Source organism: Lynx rufus, unplaced genomic scaffold, assembly GCF_022079265.1.
Source record: "Lynx rufus isolate CCGP_SWC_20201006 ecotype Redwood Valley unplaced genomic scaffold, mLynRuf1.p SCAF_26, whole genome shotgun sequence".
NCBI lineage: Eukaryota > Metazoa > Chordata > Mammalia > Carnivora > Felidae > Lynx > Lynx rufus.
Genome location: NW_025814841.1, coordinates 620,192 through 638,577, shown reverse-complemented (window position 1 = coordinate 638,577; position 18,386 = coordinate 620,192). Strand labels below are relative to the sequence as shown.

General features: G+C 35.1%; 1 protein-coding gene across 3 annotated transcripts in view; it reads right to left on the bottom strand.

Annotated features, from left to right (window-relative positions):
• ANGPT1 (angiopoietin 1) overlaps positions 1–18,386 on the bottom strand; it is a 240,702-nt gene that overhangs the window by 70,035 nt on the left and 152,281 nt on the right. Inside the window, exons 3-4 of one of the 3 annotated variants that reach the window (XM_047088928.1) lie at positions 17,108–17,229; positions 3,406–3,638 (exon numbers count right to left, since the gene is read on the bottom strand). In XM_047088928.1, coding sequence (XP_046944884.1) covers positions 3,406–3,638; positions 17,108–17,229 — 355 coding nt within the window. The remainder of the gene's footprint in view (positions 1–3,405; positions 3,639–17,107; positions 17,230–18,386) is intronic. The other 2 variants (XM_047088929.1, XM_047088930.1) reach the window with 2 other exon arrangements.

The window sequence follows — 18,386 nt, the reverse complement described above, 5'->3', positions numbered from 1 at the left end:
ATGTTTTTATCATGTAACTTTAGTGAGTTTTAAGCACTTTAGAAGCCATAAAAATAAAACTAACTACAATTTTTTCAGCATTTACTGTGGATGGGCACTGATGCTATATGTTTTATAAAAATGTCTTTTAATTTACTATAAACTCATCAGGTATGCATTATGATCCCCTTTTAGACAAGAAAACAAAAGCTAAAAGAAAGAGTTTAGATGATTCTCAACTCTTGAGCATTGTGTTCAGACAATTTCCATGAAAGAAATTTTGCTTATAGATAGCACTTAATAAATTTGTGTTTAACTGAATCTTGTTACTTGGAAGAGAAAGAAAGAACTAAAGTTTAATGAGTCAACTATGTCATGTGCTGTTTGCCTTTACATGCAGTACCTAACTTAATCCTTTCCCTATCACTAAAAAGTACACACAATTATCCTGACTTTACAAAATGATGAAACACCTCATAAAGGTTAAATTAGTTGCCGATGACAGAGAAAATGCACTACAAATTTCTTCTATTACTTTGTAGTGATATGTTCAGGCCGTCTCCAGAAGTGACTGGGTCAAGTTGGAAACAGAGGACCCTTAAAGTCAATTAAACATTTTGGCTTTTTTATCATTAACACAGCTCATGAGGATTTTGGAAAAGCTTTCAGAAGAATTCTCTTTGAATTTTTAAAATTTATATTTTAAAAAATTTATGCATTTATTGTGATATATTGATTTAGATGTACCTGCATATATTTAAATTTAAAAGTAGAATATTTGCATATAATCCTTTGATAAATAATAAATCCATTTGATAAATAAGTTGTTGGTCACAAAAGTTGGGAAAGGGTTTACTTATATGTTTTAGAATTAAAATGAAAAAAATTCATTTTAGTGACTGATATTTAATCCAGTATTATGATATATGCATCATTTAAAATTTTATATTCACCATAACTGAAGACTAAGGCACCAGTGAAAATGAAGATATGCAGAGAATTAAAATCTTGATGGATACCTCAATAAGAGGCATTTCCATTTTGTGTCATCTATGAGTCCTTAAATGATCAAATATTTAGTTAGAATGCTTAACTACAGAATTAAAACAAAGATTAGCAAGAAGCAAATAAAACCGATGGTTATAAGAGCACAGAACCCATTGGAAAAATGGGCCAATAGAATTACATGAGGATCACCAGTCCTGTAATTAAATTGGAATTCATTTTAGGATTGTATCATTAAAAGGAAAATAAATATCAAGAGAAGTATTAGACAAGTTGTCTCTATTATTTTTATTTGTTTTGGATATGCTATATGACAAAAGAGATATAGTTACTTTTCTTCTACCCTGAGTGTATGTGATGGGTAGCATCTATTAGGATCATAATTGTTTAATAAATGTTTCTCGAACAGATGTTTGGTTGCCTGACATTGCACCCAAACTCCAAACCCAGCCAGGAATTTTACTTTTGCAGTCACTCCCACCCATGCCTCTAAAAGTTTAACGACATATTTGTTAGACAAATACTCAGAAAAGAAGTGAAATTATGATAAGCAGGCAGACATATGAGCTCTGTGAGAATCACCAGGGCTTGATATTTCTAACATCATGGAAAAAAAAAAGAAAGAAATACTCAACTCCATGTGCTTTAAGTCTCAGGATGATAAGAAAAATATGTTTTCAATGTTCCCCCTAATGTATTCAGTTCAATATGAGAATAGATATGTCTCATATTAATACTTAATTTCTAAATACTCATGAGCTCTATTAAAATTCTCTGGCAAAATAATACCATGCTTTCTTTCCAGTGGACTCTAATTCAAGGTTTTGGCAGGCGCTGACTGATTAGCAGGTTTTTTCCTTCCCAATCACATTTCTGAGTACACCCAAATGGAGCTCTGGGAACTTACTGTTTAAATATATTCCTTACAAAGTATAGGAAGGACTTGTTTAGACTATCTAAAGGAGATAGAATTCAAGGTAATGGAGTGTAATAGAGAAATGTGAAATGTCTTTAAAACAAGATCACTTCAGATGGAATTATCATCTATATTCGTATCTATACATGAAAGCATGGAATAGAGCTAATTTTTCATATAACTCAAGCCCACTGTTAAATTAAAGGAGTCTGTGTACTGCATATGCACACTGAACCACCATGTGAATGGTCACATATGCCACAGTTTAGTGACAACCAGAGCTTTCAGATGGAAGTGGTCTCTTTCACTCATCACTATTTAGGATTCTTTGCATCTTCACTCAGAGAAAGGCTGATTAGCGAAGCACCACTACAGAAGATGACTTTAAGCTTCAAACTTTGAAGAGCCCTCCTGAGGCTAGGGAGAGGATCTGTGTGAAGTGGATGAGCACACCCAGAGGCATTCATTCAATAATCGTTGGGTGGGGCTGGGCAAATGGATAAATATTTTCTGAAGACACATAGGCCTAAATATTGTCAATGGTCAAATGGCTCCAGATATTCCAATCATATTAAAAATTTGTATTTCCAACACCTGAAACTAATATAACTATATATGTTAACTATACTGGAATTAAAAAAAATTGCACTTCCATTGTCACAAAGACACCCCAGAATAAATATGCCTGGATGTTCTGGTTAGGTCTTCTCCACACAGGACTAAACATAAGTTATCTTTTTTTTTTTTTTTTTTAATTTTTTTTCAACGTTTATTTATTTTTGGGACAGAGAGAGACAGAGCATGAACGGGGGAGGGGCAGAGAGAGAGGGAGACATAGAATCGGAAACAGGCTCCAGGCTCTGAGCCATCAGCCCAGAGCCTGACGCGGGGCTCGAACTCACGGACCGCGAGATCGTGACCTGGCTGAAGTCGGACGCTTAACCGACTGCGCCACCCAGGCGCCCCCATAAGTTATCTTAATAAAAGCCTTTAACAATAAAGATTCTTTCTCCTTCACAATAGTTATTGGTAACTTTTATATCTCCTTTTCCCTGCAGGCGACTCCTCTTTCTCCCCCTCTACAAAAGAAATATTTAACGTTAGCTTTAAAATGGGAATCTTCCTGAAACTCTCCCCAGGACTCTGAATCAACCTTGAATATTGGCTAATTTCTGCCCTCTATATTTAAATGTCTACCACCATGACATCAAATATTTATCCACGACAGTATTTCAGATTTTATCTAAGAGCAAGCAAGAAAGAAAAAAAACCAGCACATTCTTTTAGTGAATATATTGTGAATTCACAAACTCGAGCTTATGAATACATTCTCTGAAGTTAAAAAATGAGAAAATTGTGAGTGCAAATTTCATGAAATGCTTCTGAGACTAATTCTTTTTACTGCTTTTATACAGCAATCAATACAACCAATAAAGTTATATTGAATATTTACTTGCTCCATGTTAAATCAAGTATCTACTATGCCACACTGAAGAAATTCTTACCACCTTCTTTAGTGCAAAGGCTGACGAGGTTATGCACAGTATCCATCAGTTCCAGCTGCTGCTTCTGAAGGACACTATTATTGTTGGTGGCTCTGTTCAATTGTTTCTCCAGTTCCTGAATAATGTATGTTTGACGAGTAACCAAGACTTGAAGATTCTCTCTCTCTTCTTTTAAGGTGTCCAACTCTTCCTTGTGCTTTCCCTCCATTTCTAAGATTTTATGTTCTAATAAACTACAAGGAAATAAAGACACGACTATTTTAAAAACAGTATACAGAAATGTGATTCAACTAGTTCCTGAGTTTATTTAAAGTCAGCAATTTTAGTTAGGTACGTCACAGTAGAAATATTTTATAAATGAAAGACTCAGACTATATATAAAACAAATATTTAATGCATATATTAAATTAGGACTTATATATATAACATATCAAATGAAGAATTACTAGACCATTTGTTGTCAGAGTAACGTCAGTTTCTTAAATATAATTCATTTCCTAGGGTATATCTCATATCCAAGGTAGCGGACTTGAACCCAAATGATCAGAGTCTGTAAAAGTTACAGTTCAACATTCATTAAGAAAATAGGTCCAATGAGAAACTGATAGAATAGTTCAGGAAAAAATATGAACAAAATATAGAAACTATTTTTTTAAATTTACTTTTCATTCATCTAGGATTCTCAAAATATTAACAATGATTAAATTTCACAATAGTTCTGTTGGGGCTAGGTAACAGTATATTATGATGCAGAAACCACAGGACCAGAAAGTAAGCTATGTAAAATCAAGTGAGTTAGATTTCTTGGGATTTTTGATGCCTGGTCCTGCATCATAACCGCAGCTTATTTTGTCTCTCAACTTAAGTTTCAGAATGAGGCCTAAAAGCACCACAAGTTCACAGATCACTGCATAAATGGTTCTGAAAAGGAAGACCACAGGCTGGTGGCATGGTTTTACAAAAAGACTTGGAATTTTGCTCAGGGTGATGTAACCTTCAACTGAGAAACCTCCTCTCACAACTCTTCAAAAGATACTCCCCTTGCATATTGCACATTAAAAATGATAGAAAATGCAGAAGCACTCTTGGATCCTAGCAACCAACTGTAAATAAAAAGTATTTACATTTTATAGAGTGTATAATATACTAAGATTCCTCAGAGGAAATCCTTATTCTTTCTCACTTCCATAATCAGAAAGTCCAACTAGCCCTTCGTTTACAAGGTGTTATTCAAATGTAACATACCAGACTGGGCACTTATTTACCTTGGAGAAATGTAGCACTGAATCATTCCTATAAGTTTTCAAAAAGGGGACTCCAGGGAATGTTTTACATGTAATACTTAAAATCATAAAACAGAGCCTGTTAGAAGAGCCAAATTTTCCTACCTGATGTTCTAGGGGACAAGTTGGAATATCTGATTAGCCTGTACACAGATTAACAAGTGTGGAGAAAACTGCTCTTGGGCATTCTGGATCATTGCTAACAAACCTGTCTTCCAAGAAAATGTGCCTCAGAATATGACAGGCATGTTGCCTATTATACCAAGCCTGAAAAATACTGGGATGCTTCTATTCATATCACCCTACTAATTTACGACACCTTGGGTAGCATGTCCAGATTCACATGTGAAAATTTCCACTGAGACCCATTTGGGGTAGCTCTGTGACTTGTGCAAGATAAGAAAAGCCGTGTCTCTAGGCTCATTTTCAGTTTACTTTTTAATTATTTTTGTTTATTCTCCTAGGGGTAATGATCAGATACAAGATGCTCATAATATAAAATCAGTTAACTTACAAAAAAAATTGTCTTTTAAATTCACAAGGGTTATAGTATACTGCCAAGAAAACTGTTATAGTATACTGCCAAGAATTGGCTGTTAAAATGATAATAATGTAGGGGTGCTTGGGCGGCTCAGTCGGTTAAGTGTCCGACTTCAACTCAGGTCATGACCTCGCAGTCTGTGAGTTTGAGCCCTGTGTCGGGCTCTGTGCTGACAGCTTGGAGCATGGAGTCTGCTTCAGATTCTGTGTACACCCCCCTCAAAAATAAATAAACACTAAATTTAAAAAAGTAAAAGTTAAAATGATAATAATGTAAAGATCAAAATTTGGATGATGTAGTCATATAATACTGGATAAAAATCTGAATTGCCATTTTGTTTCTAAAAACAGATAAGCATTGGCCTTTCATTTTTCCTAATCAGTAGGTAACATTCAGGTTTAGAAAATATCATGCTATAGTTATAACTTGTATTTATTACTTGTTAAATGCCAATAGTGTTCTCAGCACGATGTAAAACATAAAATGATGCCATTCCTACTCTAGGGATTTATTTTTAGAGAGAATACATCAAATAAAACAACAGCAGCTATAAGAAACTTCCATGTCAGACATAATGTTATTTTGGGGGGGGAGTTTTACACCAATGTTTCAATGTTTGTCTACTTCTTTTGATGTGCTCCCTATTTAAGAGAATATATACTTAAAGATGGTTACTAACTGAAATGTCAGTAAAGGAATTTTGTTTGTTTATTTGTTTTGTTTTTCAGGATAATTCGGAAGGAGCTAAGAATTTAAAGTTGATCAAAGAATTCCTGTTGCCAAAGGAAACAACTCTGGGCACAGGTTTATGGAAGAAAAGGCCTGAATTTTCTGAGTAAAAAGAATATCCACTTAACACGTTGGAAAAAAAAAAACACATTAATTTTCACAATTCACTGAACAACCTTTACTGCACCATGACTACCAGGTATCAAAAGAAATCAACATAGCCTGTCATCTTAAAATAGATATTTATGCAAAGTATAGATGGAACTGCTCACAGAAGTAGGAACCCTGTTCTGCATCACAGACACCTCACAGGATTTGGAATGGAATATATGCAGGAAAAAATAATATGCATGAAACTACAGGCAAACTGGAAACATGTCACATTGCTTCAGTTCACCATCTCTTCCAGCCATTTTCTCATCTCATTTCTTCACTTGGAGTTCCTTTAGCAACTTTTACACTGTAGGAATTACTAATTTTATTAAGTATATCCCTTATGTTAATTATAACTTTTTAGACTTCTTCAGGCAAGACTGATCTCCTCTTGGCCCTTCTGTTTTCTCTGACACTGCTCATCCCTTACTTCCATCTTCTCTTCACATTTGGCTTCCAAAAAAACCCTATTCTCTTTCCTTTGATACTTCTCATCCATTAGTTATTTACTTGGGAAGTCAGCCCCTTCTTCTCATCATTCCAAACTGGTTTGAATCCAAAACTTTCTTGACAGAAAAATTCACATGCCATCTCTATTTATTAATCACATTCTTGTAATATACCATTATAACTGGGTAGCACTTTAAAACCCTTCTCCTTTGATTCTTAAAGCAATATAGAGATTCAGACTTAGTAGATATTACAAGTCCCAGTTAGTATGAATCTAAATATCTTATCCAAAAATTGTGCTCTTGTGGTGTCAGAACCAAGATAAAAAGCCATGTCTTATAACTTGTCAGACCAGAAATGTGCCCACGACATCCCAGTGCTATGAACATTAGCATGAGAGTCGCTCCACTTTGATTTGGTATAATCAAATATATCTAATATACATACTTCTTCCACCCATTTATATTTTATCAGGAATCAAGGCATTACTTTAACATCTCCTTAGCTCCATCTGGTTATTCTGCGAGCTTGTCTCTCACAATATTTCAACCTACCAATCTTTTACATGCATAAAAACAAAGTTTCTTTGTCAAGCCAGTTTTTTTTAAATCTGAACTGAGATTTTCTTAAACACCACTCTGCCTTAACCGCTTTGCCATTAAATTTAATTTTATCCAGTTTTGTCCTGAAGACTTTTACTGGTTCTCTTACATTTTCCCTCTCCGTATCAGTTGGGAGAGGTCACTTCAGCTAGATACAGAGACCTCTATAAATGAAGGCTGATGTGAAGGACAACATTACAGCTCTAGTGTCTTAAAATTAAATAGCCAAAGTAGTTATAATTCTCCCTGATGATGGCCTGGGGCAACGAGTTTAGTTTACACACAAAGGCATAATCCGAAACGTGGATGCTGAATCTACACTCCAGTACACTGTGTTCTAGAGTGCAGAGTGCATTCAGTATGTTTTTATCAGGTGTTCACTTGTTAAGAATCCCTCTGTCAAGTTTTGGGGAAGCCTAGATTAAATAAACAGTTTTTATCATGACACATGTTTTAGGATGCGTGTTCCACGAAACAACAATTTACGAAACTGTGTACCTAAATCTATACAAATAGAGCTAGAAATCTGAAGACAGAGTTTCTCACAGGATTTTCAGTACTTCCTGTTTCCCATCTTTCTAGAAGCACTTTGAGAAGACACATGCATAAAATTTTGGCACTTAACTTCTAGTGTAAGGCAGAGGTGCACTTTAATGAAGAATAAAATAAACAAAATAATCTAGGTCTTGAACTTCAGTAAAAGGTTCTAATTGAGTATATACAAAACTTTATTTGAAGATTTTGGTTGACTTCTTTCCATTTCCACAGTCGGCCTCCTCCAACATGTCTTATTGGAAATATTTCAGATCATTGAACACATCTTGAAACTTTCACAGAAAAAGCTCTCCCTTTCAAATTGTTTCCCACAATAGAGTTCTTAACATAGCAGCCAATGAATTCACAGTGGTGACAGTTGCCTAAGCTCAATGTGTGTAAAGATAGTCCTAAAACAAGGAGGAAGATGTTGAAAATATAGAAACCTTCTCATTTTTATCTGTCTGAAACTGCTCACAGATGTTTCCATTTTTTAATTGTTTTTAATATGTAAGGTGTCAACATGTGTTGCAAATATGGGTTTTAAAGATCAATTTTTTCCCCTTCCAAACAAGAGTAAAGTGAGTACAGGTTAAATTTATACTTTAAATTTTTAACTTGAACACAGCACATTTTCTCTTAAAATATAAAGCCAAATGTTGATGTAATTCAAATGTGGAGCAGAATCATAGATTACTACAAGTAAACATTGGCAAATTTTTTTTTATTTGGGGTAAATAAAAATAAACTAAATATGTGTGGAAGTCAGAAAGCAAGATAAAAATACAAATGGATACACTGTAAAATATAAAAATGGAATACTTCTATAAAAAATGCCCAATAAGTGACAAACCACAGAAACACATCTTTGCCACATATATGACAAAGTTTTAATATCCATTGAAGGGCTTGCATGACATAATCAAACAAAGATAAACAATGAAATAGAAAAAAGGGAAACATACATGAATACGCTAGTCATAGAAGAAGAAATGCAAGTGGTCAATAAACATGAAAAGGTGTACAACCTAACTTTTCAAGTAGGCAAGATTAATAAAGTGGTTAGCAAGGCTTGGGAAATTAGAAAGCCCATGCACACTTGGGGAGAATATAAAATTTGGAGATAATTTGTCAATATGTATGAAAATTTTAAATAATCACATAAAAATTCTAATAAATTTTAAATTATAGTGTATCTATACCTAGGAATGAGAGACATGTGTATATAGTTATATGTGTAATATATCCATGATAAATTTTTATAAAGTAGAAATGAACCCAGCATTTAAAAAGTAGTTACAATCTATACACATATGTATTCATCATTTCAGTACGTATTTATGCATGTGTGTGACTGGATATGAGTGTGTGTCTGTGTAAACACACAATAAATATTCACACATGTATATCCTAGTATATTCATAGAAAAAGTCTGGAAGAAAAAGTCCCCAACTTAATCTGTTACTGATGATTCTCTGCAGTAAGTGGTAATGGTGGAGAAGTATGGAATTAGAGAGGCTTGGCTTTTAACTGTATACTTTTGTATATAATTTAATGTTTAGATCAAGTCTGTGTCACTTTTTTATTAATCAGAGAGATGTGTTAAAAAGTCATGAGTCTAGAATGGTCTGGCAAGATGTTATCTAAAAATTTAAAACTTGGAGGGCACTTGGGTGGCTCAGTCAGCTAAGCATCTGACTTTGGCTCAGGTCATTATCTCACAGTTTGTGAGCTTGAGCCCCATATTGGGCTCTGTGCTGACAGCTCAGAGCCTGGAGCCTGCTTCAGATTCTGTGTCTCCCTCTCTCTCTGCCCTTCCCCTGCTCATGGTCTGTATCTCTCAAAAAGTAAATAAACATTTAAAAAAAGATATTTAAAACTTGGGCTGAATTAGCAAACGTCAAAATGTGGACTGATAACCTTGGGAGCCGTGCAGTGGGCTTTTGAGGATGCAGAGTAGCAGTGTAAACACCATCTCTATTTTATTTATGTTAAGGACTGTTAATGTATTTACAATATTTAATATAAACTAGGTGGTTTGTGTTTTCCATCAAAAATATTTTTTAGTTTTTGTTTTGTGTGTGTCTGTGTGTGTGTATGTGTGTGTACAGAGATAAATGACATAGAACTACCGGGACATTTGCCAGTTCATCATTCATTCAACGTTCAAAAAGCACTTAATACTATATATACAACGTGTAGAGAATTGTGCCTGGGAGCATGAAGACAAAGATAAATAAAATATAATCTCTGTGTTACAGAAGGTCACAGCCCAATAGTAGAGAGACAGATTAAGACACACACACACACACACACACACACACATACAAGCACACATATACACACATATTACAGTGTGATGGGTTAAGTGAAATCATGGGGGAAAACAATGTACAGTGTTATCATATAAGTTGTAATGACTGAATATATCAGGTAGAATCAGAGAAGGGTTCTTAGGGAAGTTAACATCTGCACTGAGTTTTGAAGGGTGAACGGGAGTTTGTGAGTTGAATAAAGAACTACAGAGCATTTCAGACAAATCAAAACATCAGATGAAATAACTTCAAGACTTACAGTGTGATACTAACAACTTGCATGATTAAACACTTGTTATGTGTGTCTGGCACTTCTCAGTGCTTTATATGCATTAACTCAATTAATCCTCACATCAATTCCATGTGCTTTTATTATCATCATCCCAGTGTTAGAAATTAGGAAACCAAAGTACAATGAGTTTAAGTAACTTGCCCAAAGTCACAGAAATAGTATGTGGCAGAGTCGGTTATAATACGAAAATGGAAAAACAAAACCTAGGCAGTCTGGCCTCAGAGTTCATGTTTTCAGCCATCTGACCATACTTTCTAAAATATAAGATTTGAATAAGTAAGGCTACAAAATTAGGATAATGATCATGGACTGTGTTCAGTGCTAAAAAACTTGAACTCTCTTCAGTTAGTTACAGAGAATCAATATGGGATTAGGTAGATGCTATATAGAGATTAAAAAGTTGGGCTGAATTAGTGTTGGGGACCTAAAAAGAGTGAAAAATCATCTGACTTGCATTTTAGAAAGAAGACTTTGGCAGAGCTCTGTATGATCAATTTGAGAGACATAAGGCTTAAAGCACAGAGGTCACTGCAATGACCGAGACAAAAAATAATGGGAGTTGGACTTAAGACACAGTCAGTGGCAATAAAATGAACAAGATAGATGAAGACAAAAATATTTAGGGGATGGGACTGACAGCATCAACAGTCACTGTGAGTTGCGAGGAATCAGGGAAAGGAAAAAATTAAGATTACCCTTGGATTTTCAGTTTGATTCTGAATTCTATTTCACTCTAAAATCCTAAAATTAATGAAATTGAAGTTTTTAAAAATGCTATATGCCATTAAATTCATTTTCTAAATACATGAATAGACACCTCTCCAAGGAAGACATCCAGATGGCTGACACATGAAAAAATGCTCAACATCACTCATCATCAGGGAAATACAAATCAAAACCACAATGAGATACCACCTCACACCTGTCAGAATGGCTAACATTAACAACTCAGGCAACAACAGATGTTGGTGAGGATGTGGAGAAAGAGGATCTCTTTTGCATTGTTGGTGGCAATGCAGGCTGGAGCAGCCACTCTGGAAAACAGTATGGAGGTTCCTCAAAAAACTAAAAATAGAACACAGCAATTGCACTACTAGGCATTTATCCAAGGGATACAGGTGTGCTGTTTCGAAGGGACACATGCACCCCCATGTTTATAGCAGCACTATCAACAATAGCCAAAGTATGGAAAGAGCCCAAATGTCCATCGATGGATGAATGAATAAAGAAGATGTGGTGTATATATACAATGGAGATTACTAGGCAATCAAAAAGAATGAAATTTTGCCATTTGCAACTACGTGGATGGAACTGGAGGGTATTATGCTAAGTGAAATTAGAGAAAGACAAAAATCATGTCACTTCACTCATATGAGGACTTTAAGAGACAAAGCAGATGAACATAAGGGAAGGGAAAGAAAAATAATATAAAAACAGGGAGGGGACAAAACAAAAGAGATTCATAAATATGGAGAACAAACTGAGGGTTACTGGAGGGGTTGTGGGAGGAGGGATGGGCTAAATGGGTAAGGGGCATTAAGGAATCTACTCCTGAAATCATTGTTGCACTATATGCTAACTAATTGGGATGTAAATTAAAAGAAAAATAAAAAATAAAATTAAAAAAAAAACAGGAGTGGAGGAAAAAAATGTTCCATTCAGTCAATCTGTAGGTATTCCATTTACAAGGTACAGAACAGAGTAATATAAATTGAAATGCTTTTTATTGATCCCTACTATACACAACTAATATAATTCAGCCTAATCTAATGCTAGAAGTTAGCAGGATTTTACCTTAGTATTTTGTAAAGAACTTATCAAATGGAAGATGGCTTTAATTTAAAGACTGTGACTTAACTTTTCATTTCTTTAAGCATCTTCAGGATTAAAATCAATATTTTATTATGCCATGACAGTAATTTGTTTGTAAGATATAATTTAGTATCTTGAAAGTACACACATTTCAATCACTTAAAATTAGTTAACTTAGTAACTTCCCATAAATTCCAGCTAGAAGATAGATGAGGCTTGTCAAATCAGTTCAGTGAATTCCCAAGGTAAAATAAATACTTTATATTTCCTACTCCAGTATTAGCAGGAATAAATAATGATCTATATAGGAATAGGCCAAAAACAACTGGCTTACCCCTTTCTTTAAACTTATATCTGTTTGTATTAAGAGGATACTTGACAGCCACATCAATTAGTCTTGAGGCTGCATCATGTTGAAAAAATATTTTTATAATATTTAAGACAGGAAATCATTATGGACTTGAACCCTAATTTTGCCATAAACTAGCTGTTTGGTCATGGACAAGTAAACCTGACCTTTGTGAACTTCCCTTTCTATATAAAATAGAAATAATAATAGATACTCTGCAGAATTAGTTGGTGGATTAGCAGTAATGTAGGTAAAGCACCTGGCACAGATGTTCGCCTGATATTAGATAGGTAGCAGATAGTTTTGATAAAATTATCTTGGAGTGTCCATCACATGTGTAGTTTCACGTCACTGGATGGGTGTTACCAGAAATTTCCCTAATATTCACTCTATATATTCAACACAAGTATCAGGAAAGCCCCAGTACTGCATATTTGTGTACATAAGATGCTCCTTTCCCTTCCTGTGTACCCTCCTGGTCAGGCAGAATAATTTCTTCTGGAATAATTTTTTGCCTGGCTCTGCTCCCACCTTGGAAAAAGTTGGGGTTAAGACAGAGATGGACAGGTGTCTTGAAACCCAATCAGTTTACCAAACTTTTAGATCAAAATATTCAGTTACATATTTGGTTCAGCTCTAAGGATTTGAACTATGATATCTTTCCCCATCCATCTCTCTTTTCTATGGTCTTGAGTTGACTTGACAGGAAATATACTAGAGGAATCTAATAAAAGTTGACAATTACATGTTCCACTTTGTGATCCAGCCCTCTATGTGCAAGGTAAACATTAACAATTTCTTGGGTTCTTGGTTGATAATTTCAATTACGTGGGCCAATTACTCATCTCTTACTTCCAAATGCTCTTTCCTTGAGGTAAGGAACAAAACCATTGTAAGATTAGGATAGCATCCAACAAAAGAAAAAAAATTCCTAAAGAAAGCAAACTGGAAGCTTTTTGGAGTCACCCCCTACTAGACTGTTAGGAAAACAAACAGTAGAGCAAATGTTGCTAATCCTATTCTTGCTTTGTGCCTTTGGCCATTTAGTGGATAAAGAAGTGAATCTAATGAGCCCCAAAATCCTTTTTCAACCCTACAAGTGATGCATTTAATTTGTCAGGATGTAAATCAGCAGGACCTCTCAGCATGATTGTGTAGTATAATCCCGTCCATAAAATATTCCTCCTTGTTCTGCCAAAGAAGTGGTGGACCCTCATAAGGGCCAGCTCACCGACTTGGCAGCTGAGGCCCCATCACACTCAAAGCTGGTAAGTCACACACCCAGACACAACCCCTGACATTCCATGGGGAGGAAGCAAAGCTTAATTTAGATAATCCCCTTTGCAAAGTGTATTAGCTGATCCAAACCAGACCTGGCCAACTAAAGGCATGTTGTTCCTACATTTCAGACATGCCTAAATGTAGAAATAGCTTTTTGCTACATTTGGAGGATTAAGATTTATTTAAGGAATAGGTAGGGATAATCAATAAGCTTCTTTAAAAATATATAAACAGCTTCACGTATGACTTTGACCTTCAATCCACTTAAATGGTGTTGGGGGGCGGGTAGTAATTCTTTGTTGCTCTAGAAAGTGCTGAGCAGAGTTCCTATAATTTCATTTCACATAGGGAAATAAACAATAACAATAAACACAACAGGGGAAGTATGCTGTACATCACAAAAGGATATTTTTTTTAAATAAAGTAAAGCACATTTTACTTTAAGTGGTTCATAGAAGACTATACCTGGTTTAAGAACAAATATTCCACCAACCCTCCGCTAAACACATTTGACCCTTCAACACGAAGACACAGATTACTACAGAGATACAGCAATGTCAGGAGATAGGGCACACTGATAGAAAAATGCCCTCAGGAACCACAAGTGAAGTAATGCTATACTTGAGTGTCAAAGAGAGAGAGAGAGAGAGAGAGAGAGAGAGAGAGAGAGAGAGGAGTGCAGAGTAGGAGGAAAGGATGCATGTAAGTTTTTTCAGGCATGAGCACAGAGAAATTTCAAGTTAAAACCTAAATCCCTGAATTCATTGTGAAATAGTTATATTTCTGGAAAAAGGAATTGTTACAACTCTGAAAAAACCATCACTAGCAATAAGTGTTGTGATTTGTAATATAAGAAGGCCTGAATTTTCCTTAGAAATTAGAATTTAATAAGGGAAAAAAAAATCCATCAGCAGAAGGCAGGTATGTGCTGGGGATAAGGAGCCTTCTCTGAGAGGCTGTGGCCCAGGACAAGCCTCTTTTGCTTGGCCTGAAGCAGAGGTCTTTCAAGTGCTTGAACCTTGACTCAGCTTTACCAATGGAATAGAGAGAACAGCTTGTAAGCAGGTTCCCTTCAACAGACAATTTCATGGTGAGAATTCCATAGTAGGAAATGATACTATGTGCCATATCAAGAATTATGATGGAAAAACAAAAAACCCAAAATGATTTGGAAATAAGATAGAAGGGATATATTTAAGAAAAAAGAAAAAGAAAGAAGAAGAAAAGAAAAAGAAGAAAAAGGAAAAGAAAGAATGAATATGAGAAGAAAAGAGGGAAAGAGAAAGAGGCAGAGCCACCTAGAGAGAGGGAGAGGGAGAGAGAGACAGAGCTGAGTACAGTGACACTTAAGGGACAGCAATTGTTTTTGTAGTTAAGAGTGAGACCTTTTAGTCCTCCCGGGTTTTTTTATGGTATCCTGACAGCTCAAGTGTCAGATGCAGACCAAGAGATAATACACATATCAGCAGGGGAAGAACTGAAGAATGTAGATTCATACTGACAACTTTTTAAAAGATAAATCACATATGGTAACATACTTAGTGAGAGACTGAAAGCACCCTAGGTTACACCTTAAAATGAAATACCATGCGATTATTAAGAATGATATTAGATGAATATTTATTCATGAGAAAAGATATCTGTTTCCAAAGAAAGCAGGCTGAAAAACAGTGTGTATAGCATGACACAGCTTTCCACAAAAAATATATGTTTTTATATAACATATAGCAACATATGCAGCTTTCTCAATGTGTCAGGATTGTGGTTTTTCATTTTATTTTGTGTACTTTCTCCTTTTTCTACATTAAGGGTCTGTTATTTACATAATTATAAAAACAACTGAAAAATAAGGTAAAAACTTCATTTTACTTATCCATTCCTAGACAAAGCTTTCACAGTAGCATATTGAAATACATGACTATAAGGGGGTTCACTTTTAGCAACCAAGTTAAAGCATGGTGGGACCCTAAAACCGAGGGATGGTTGAAGTAAAATATACCTGCTACATGTATATGTCTGGTTACTGTGAAACAGCAGGAGAATAAATGGTACTTTTCAGCAGGATTTTCAATTCCAAAACATTTCATTATGCAACTAGTTCAGGGTCAAGTCCTGTCAAGTTTATTTATAGTTATACAGTTTACCCCGTGACACAGTACAAAGATAAATAAATGTAAAACTTAGAAATACAAGTCATAGAGTATGCATGACCCCTTTCAGACTCTAAATCAACAGCCAGGTTTATCTTCTTCATGTATAAGTTCCACCGTAATTGTTGTCACTAAGGGCTACTTTTAGTGTATAGTTAGGGAATCTTTCAAGGCTGCAGATAGTGGTATTGAAAGACCATGTGCTACAGTGGAAAGAGCAGGGCTAGGAAGAAAGAAACCTGAATTACATTCCCAGCTGTGCCACCAGCAAGCTGTGTAACCTTGAACAAATCACTCACTTCCACTAAGTCTATCCTCTCATCTGTAAAGTAAGAGAACCAGCAGTCCTCGTAGGTAACTTCCTGGTGAGAAACATGATGGAAACTCTAGTTCTAATGACACAAGGTATTGAACTAGTTTCTAGCAACACAATGGTTTTAAACCCAATATAATGGACAAAAACTGAAACGTCTTCAAGCCATTCAAATATCCAGAAGCCACTTAACAAGCAATGCATTTGTCCTACAGAGGTCATTGCTTTGATTGAATTATCCATCATGAATGCCAATAACTTCAAAATGATATAGTCTATATGCCATCCCACCTCTGGGGTGATCTTTAAGTCCCATTTCACTTACCTGAGATGATTCACAGTTTATAAAACACATCTATAAGACTAAATAAATTATTATATCCAGAGTAAATAACTTTAAATGGGGAAAAGGCCGGGGGGGGGGTGGTGGTGAGCAACTCTTAAATTAGCTTTACACGTAAATAATTTTCTGGGAAAAATAAAATCTGCTTCTCTCTAGTGCAAGATCTCTGAATTCAACAATCTTGTAGTTTTGTGAAAGTTTAAGGGCAGATAGAGTGACAATTCAAGTTATAGAGTTTCAGAGACTACTTTTTTCCTCTACTGCTACAGATTTCATCCTGCTGAAAACTGTCACTATTTTGTGTCACTGAATTCAATCATAGAATCAATTTTTGTGGATATGGTAGAATTTGCACAACTAAACATTAGATAAATTAGTGCTAAAAGTTATAAAAAGCAAATGTTTCAAGAGTGTAAGCAACAGTATTATTCTTCTTATATTGCCTCTATATTTCCATTTTTGCAAACCCCTCAATCTTTTTTTTTAAGTGTTGACAGAAAGGTGAAGGATAAAAATAAGTACACCTGTAAATATTTGGAATACAACAATCCTCACCTGTTTTTCTCATGAATCTTTAAGATTTCATTTGTCTGTTGAAGAAGCTGCTTCTCTAGCTTGTATGTTGATAATGAATTCTCTAGCAGTTGTATTTCAAGCCGAGAAGTTTGATTTAGTACCTCAAGATAAAAGATAAAAGATAAAAACATTTCAAACTTCAATCACAAAGACTGAAAAGAAGTTTTAGTTTTTCATTTAGCTGTGTTTCCTTTTAAAATGATACTTCTTCCAGAATAATTAATTAAATGGTCTACATTCTACTAATTAATGTTTTACAATGTGTCCTAATTATTGTATTCATTCGAGACTGAGGTTGCAGTTGAATAAGAAAATTGAATTGTTAAATCCATGTTCATATATAAATGATCATGTCCTGAATCCCTAGGATATTATTCTATTGTGCTGCTTGCCTCCAATATTTATATGATGAGAATTATTATAAAGTCTTAGATATTGTGTACAACAATTAATAGCTAATAGGCAAGTAAAATTTGCCTGCTTCGATCCCTTACCTTAAAAAAATTAATTATAAATGTGTAAACAGCTCTTGACATAGTTTAGACAGATTAATGACTACAAAGTTATTGAATAACTATCATATTAGGTCATGCCAACCCTTCCAGATATCATGTCATTTTATGAACATGGGCACATAACACACTAAGGAAGAATTGCTACCATCACTTTATAAATGAGGAAATTAAGGTTCAGAGAGAGGCCAAAACTGACGCAGGAACCAAGGGAAGGACTGGGTTCTGAACCCAGATAGTGTGACTCTAATTTTAATGTTCTACACAGAACACTAAGAGGTTTAGTTAAACCATCTTGGGTCTTCATCTGAGCAAATGAAGGGACCAGGAACCCAGATTGCACTGAAGACAGACTGTAGTATTCTTTTCAACTGCACTACACTGGGTACTCTAGAAAATATAAATGTTCAACTTATCTTGAATCATCAAGACTCATGTTGCTAGTCAGGCTTTAATATAACATGAGTCTGTGAGTCATAAGCCCAAAGGCTTTGGGTTCATTCTCCAAAAAAACACATCACACACTTCAATCCTATAAGATGCCTTCAAACTGTGCCACTGTCTTTATTCCTCCCTATCTCTGTTGTGTCCACCCCTTCTACCTGAGTCTTCTCTAAGGGTGGTAAACAAAGCAAGGAAAAAAAAAGTATAATTAGCTTAAAAGCTTCCTATGTCATTTGAAAATTTAAAACCATCACAGTTTTCTTACTGGGTGGCTCAGTTGGGTAAGCACCCAGGTCTTGGTT